General features: G+C 37.9%; 1 protein-coding gene across 1 annotated transcript; it reads right to left on the reverse strand.

The window, feature by feature from the left end:
• Window positions 1-271: 271 nt before the first annotated feature.
• LOC143544818 (pentatricopeptide repeat-containing protein GUN1, chloroplastic-like) lies at window positions 272-4,887 on the reverse strand. Its single transcript, XM_077036819.1, has 4 exons — window positions 2,938-4,887; window positions 1,785-2,001; window positions 1,428-1,612; window positions 272-632 (listed from the first exon to the last, which is right to left on the reverse strand). Exons 1-4 carry the CDS (start codon window positions 4,785-4,787, stop codon window positions 386-388), a joined length of 2,499 nt encoding a protein of 832 aa, XP_076892934.1. The 5' UTR covers window positions 4,788-4,887; the 3' UTR covers window positions 272-385.
• Between the last annotated feature and the right edge of the window lie 673 nt (window positions 4,888-5,560).

Below are 5,560 nucleotides of genomic sequence, written 5' to 3' on the forward strand. Positions count from 1 at the left end.
TTTAATTGAAGAATATTATTGTTCATATTTCTTAAAAAAAAAATTTCTTTGTGTGCATTTCTTTTTTCAGGCCATCGAGGCCTATACGCCTTTAATAACATTATATGTTACTATGACGCCCGAAAGGCCATACACAACATAAGCAACACTTGGTTCCATTTCTGTTGACGGAGACCGTAAATTTTCCTAAACGGGATTTCACCGTTAACAGCATAAGAAAAATGAGACGCGAACGTTAAAATACATTTATGGTTTTAAGTTAATAATAATTTACATTATTGGTATTATTATTACCAACTTACAATCCATTCATTCCCCTTTACTAACATAAGCAAAATTACCACTTAAAAGGTGGAAAGGGGATAATACAAAATACACATTACAACTACAATATTATTGGTTGCCAATGGGGTGTTTGAGGGTATGCTCTATCATCTTCAAGAACAAGCAATTTCGGCGTGTTTGAATCTCTCATCCACACAGCCACCTTGGGCCCCGGTGATATGAATCTGCCAATATTAGTCGAAGCAACCCGAAAAGGCGAGCCCATGCTACCCAAAAGGGCTTCGACGGCCCGTTTAAGTGCGCAATCGCCTACTACTTTGCTGTGCTTACCCCATCCTGTTAAAATGCTGCATCAACAATGGTAACCGAAAATGTGTCAAAAGGTTAACAAACATGTACAAAACGAGGCACGGCCAGTTTGAGCCCGAATTCCGGTTCGGGCCACAGTGAGCATAAAGGCCCAATTTGTGCCAAAATAATATTTTGCAGAGCCCGATACTAGGCCCAATTAAGCTTGAAAGCTCGGTTTCAGGCCCAATAAATCCCTGCTTGTTTAGCCCAAAAATCTAAATTGGGCCGAATGAATATTTGCAGAAATTGGTACGAGGCCCATACGCGAGTTCTATTTTTGGAAAATCCTGAAACAACTATTATCTATTTAAGAAAAATTTTCATTTATATATTTATTTAAAGTGTTGTAAAGAAAAAAAAACTGATTTAAATTTTTTATACTAATTATTTAAGTAAAGCAATAATCTCATTTCTTATACTATAACTCGATATATTATATTTTATCCAATAGTTTCAAAATGATAAACTTATTTTAAGCGTTTTCAAAAGAAAAGAAGTTCGTGATTTTAAATTCTTTATACTATTTATTTAAATTAAGTAAAGTAATAATCTCACATTATAACTTATCATCAATTTTATATGTTATCTAATAGTTTCAAACCAATTTCAATTTTTTTACTAAATACTCGGCGCACCAACTCTGATGCGACTTAAGAATCGTATGGGCCCTAAATTAAGGCTCGTTATTCGGGTAAAGGCAAGACAATTTCGGCCCATTGGGCCAGGGCTTTGTGCACCTCTAAATTATTTGATATAATAATAATAATAATAATAATAATAATAAAGCATACCTCAATAAACCAGGCAACTCATGGCCATCATAAACAATTGAAGATATATTTAGCAACCATGCATGAACCATCGCTCGGGCCGCACCAGACGACATGAGGTGCAAATCCAAGCAAGAATCAGACCATGTATTTTCCCATACTTGTCTGCGCTTCCCTTCGAGCACCACCATCTGGGCCCCACGTTTCTGATAATCCAATTATTTTGGGGTCATTTAACATGTAAATAAATCCTTAAATAATCTAAATTCACTCAAAATAACTTATTATATCGGTGCAAAAAACTCATCGTTGAGGATAACGGATAAGTGTGAAATTACCTAACTACCCTGACTTTAAACAAAATGAGGAGCTGTTTACCTGCCCAAAATGCCATAACATGTCGGTCAAAGCATTGTAAAAGGCAGATGCCGTTGCAGAGTCCATACGTTTGACCTCATCGAAAAGAGAAAGAGCGTGGACCCAGACGTTTTCTCTGTGGCCCATTAAAAGCCCGTGAGCCACACCATAAACTTGGTTATCAAAGAAACGGAGTTCTTCTAATAACAACGAAGCTTCTTGAAATGAACTGCAGCGGCTGCAAAAATATATATAAAATTGTATCACATGTTATAACAATTTAAAGTTTGTATTTAGAAGATTGGTTGGCAGTAGGAATATCAACGAGCTAAACAGCTCGTGAGCTACTCGAGATTGGCATGCTAAAAGCTGGAATCAAGCTGATCATAAACAAGCTCGAACTCAAGCCCAAACCTAAATTGGATCTCATGTAATAAATAAGCCCATTGTCTATATAATTAAAAAGACTTTTATTTTACATAACAAATATAAAATTTCATTACAAATCTTATCATATATTTATACGTAAAACTATAATAAAAATCACAAAAATAGCATGTACTTTGTTGCAAATAAAATTATAATTATAAATATATATTCTAGTATTCAATAAACAATAAACAAGCTTATCGCAAAAACTATAATTATAGTATTCATTACAAATCTTATCATATATTTATATGTAAAAGTATAATGAAAATCACAAAAATAACATGTACTTTGCTGCAAATAAAATTTTATTATAAATATATATTATAGTATTCAATAAATAATAAACAAGCTGAGCGGAGCTGAAGCTTGGCTCAACTCGTCGCCCTTAGTTGGCAGGAATGGAATAACAAAGAAATAGATCATCACATTCCGTTATCATGTTTGGTTGCTGAGTTTAAATGTGAAACTATTCATATGCATATACATATATGTACCTGCATATAGACAAATGTATACTTTTTGCTAATTTTATACAGCATTTAACAAAAATTATTGGACTTTTTAAGTACATGTAATTCAATATTAAACGAAACAAAAGCTTGTTAAACCTTACATATCATCATAACATATAGACAAATTAAAGATTTATTTTGTAAACTAAAAAAGTGATGCACTAAAAGTTTTAAAATTTTCAAAACACTTCCTACTGAATTGTTGAACAAGTGTAGGTTTAAGTACAAACCTGCAAGCATTCAAAATAGCCGAAAACGTCACCACATTCGGTTTAATTTCCAGCTCATGCATCTTCTTAAAAACCCCTAAAACACAAATAATCTCCTTATTACCCTTTTGTATAATACTCAAATTCCCAGAAGCTAACTGCTCAAAAACCTTAATTATCCGATCCTCGCCACTATTATTAACCTTCTTATCCCCATTTTCCAACCGCACAATCTCCCGATTACCACCACCCGAAAAACCCGTCTCACCCGACTGCCCAAAAGCATTAATAATCGAATTATACGTCACAACATTTGGTTGAATCCCCTTCTTCGTCATCTCATCGAGTAACAAAGCCGACAACTCAACAAACCCTTTTTTACACAACGAATCAATTATTTCACTATAAAACACAACATCTGCTTTCAAACCCTCGTGCTTAAACTCCTTGTACATCTCGGTTGCTTCATTATACAACCCGCCTTTCAAATAAACACTTATTAAAGTCGAATAAGTTAACAAATTCGGAGGCACCCGCTCGTTCTTCATCCGATTAAACAACTCCTTAACCTTATCATACCTCCCTTGTTTCCCAAACCCGTCAAGCAACGCGTTATACGTCACAACATCTTTCCTAAACCCCGTGTTCTCCATTTCCTTAACCACATTAAGCGCCTCATCAAACCGCCCCAAGCTCGCATAAATCGCCAATAAATTATTATACGACACGCGATCAAGCCGAATATTCGCATACTTCATCTCACTCGCCAAACTCAACGCCTGATCCAACCGCCCCGACTTCGCACACCCACGAATCACCGTACTATACGTAACCTCATTCGGCATAATATTCTTCGCTGTCATCTCCGCCATTATCTGAAAAGCATTATCCATGTGCCCGCCACTTGCCGCCGCATCCAAAAGCGTATTATACGTATAAATATCCGGCTCGATCCCTCTATAACACATCTCGTTAAACAAACCCATCGCCGTCTCCCACAACCCGCCGCCACTACAAACCGCCAACAACGAGTTATACGTTATCCTATCCGGTTGAAACCCGTTACTCAACATATCATCGAAAATATCTGAGGCCCGTTTAAAATCCGCACCCCCTTTCCCACACGCGTCAATCAACGCATTATACGTCACGAGATTCGGTTTCAACCCCGATAACTTCATCGTCTCAAACAACTTAATCGCGTCATCACACAACCCGCTTTTCGCATACGCGCTGATCAAAGCTGAGTACGCGTAAACCGTGTTCCCATACCCGTCACTAACTGCAGTCTCAAACACCCGTTTCGCTAACTCGACTTTCCCGAGTCTCCCCAACACGCTAATAACCGAACTCGCTAACTTCCCCTGCTCGGTTTTCCGCCTTTCTCGATTAACCGCAAATTCAAAACACTGGATCGCCATCGACCACTCGTTCCGGTTACCCAGTTCACGTAATACAAAGTTAAAATCATCAGACCCCGAAAGCTTGGATTGGAAGTTAATTAACACCGATTCGATTAACCGGTCATCACCAGAGACGCGAATAAGCTGCTGTAAAGCTTCTTCAGCGGCAATTGAGTGGCGGGTGGGTCCACCGGGTTTGAACCGGCCGAAATGCATCTTGGAGACGAACCGGGTGGACCGGCGGCCGGAGAAATCGGCGGCGAGTTCGGGTTTTGAGGAGGAAAGAGGGGTGAGATTGGGGTTGCGGTGGTTGACGGTGGCGGGAATTGGGACGGGGTGAAAAGGGTTGGTAGTTCGTGGTGGTGGGACGGTGTGGCCGGAGTTAGGACGGCGGCCGTGGTGGGGTTGGTAGTGGTGGTTGTGGTAGGGTTTTGCGGTGGTGAGAGTGGGTGGCGTGGAGGAGGCCATCGGTGCCGGAGGATGGATAAGGTTATAAGGTTATTATTATTATTATTATTATTATTATTATTATTATTATTAGGGTTTGGTGGGAGGATAAGAAGAAGACAGAGAGTGTTTGTGTTTGTGTGTTTGGTTGTTTGGTGAAGGTGAAGGTGAAGGTGAAGGTGAAGGTGAAGGTGAAGGTGAGCTGAGTTTGCTAAGTCAACACTTCCACTTTTGTTGGCTGGATTTTGTTTACTTTTACCCTCTCTAAACTAGGTTTTGCCATTTTAGAGAGAACGAAAAGACTTTCATGATTATTATCATTATCATTATCATTATCATTATCATTATCATTACGGCGGCGACAATTTGCAACGTTACAGTAGTATATGTTGGTGCTAGGGGTGCAAACAAGTCGGCCCGAGCCCGAGTTCGACTAGGCTCGAACTCGGCTCATTTAACTTATACAAAGCTCGAGCTCAAGCTCAGCTCCTTTTGAGCTCTGTTTTCAAAGTTCGAGCTCGATTCGTGAATAGATTTTCAAGCTTGAGTTTGGCTCGGACTCGGCTCGTTTACTATTTATCAATTATTTTTTATATAATATAATTATTTTTATATATTTTTTCTATTATAATATTTTATGTATAAAATAATATATATTATTTAGTTATTTTTATTTATTTTTTCATAATATTATATAATACTCAATATATATAGGGGAGGGATCTTTTGAGAACCATTATAAGTTTTAAGAACTTAATAACTCCATTCTATGTCACACATTTAATTAAATGGAT

This window comes from Bidens hawaiensis, unplaced genomic scaffold, assembly GCF_021521415.1.
Source record: "Bidens hawaiensis isolate Kalapana, Puna unplaced genomic scaffold, B.hawaiensis_p1.1 tig00013755_1, whole genome shotgun sequence".
Classification (NCBI taxonomy): domain Eukaryota; kingdom Viridiplantae; phylum Streptophyta; class Magnoliopsida; order Asterales; family Asteraceae; genus Bidens; species Bidens hawaiensis.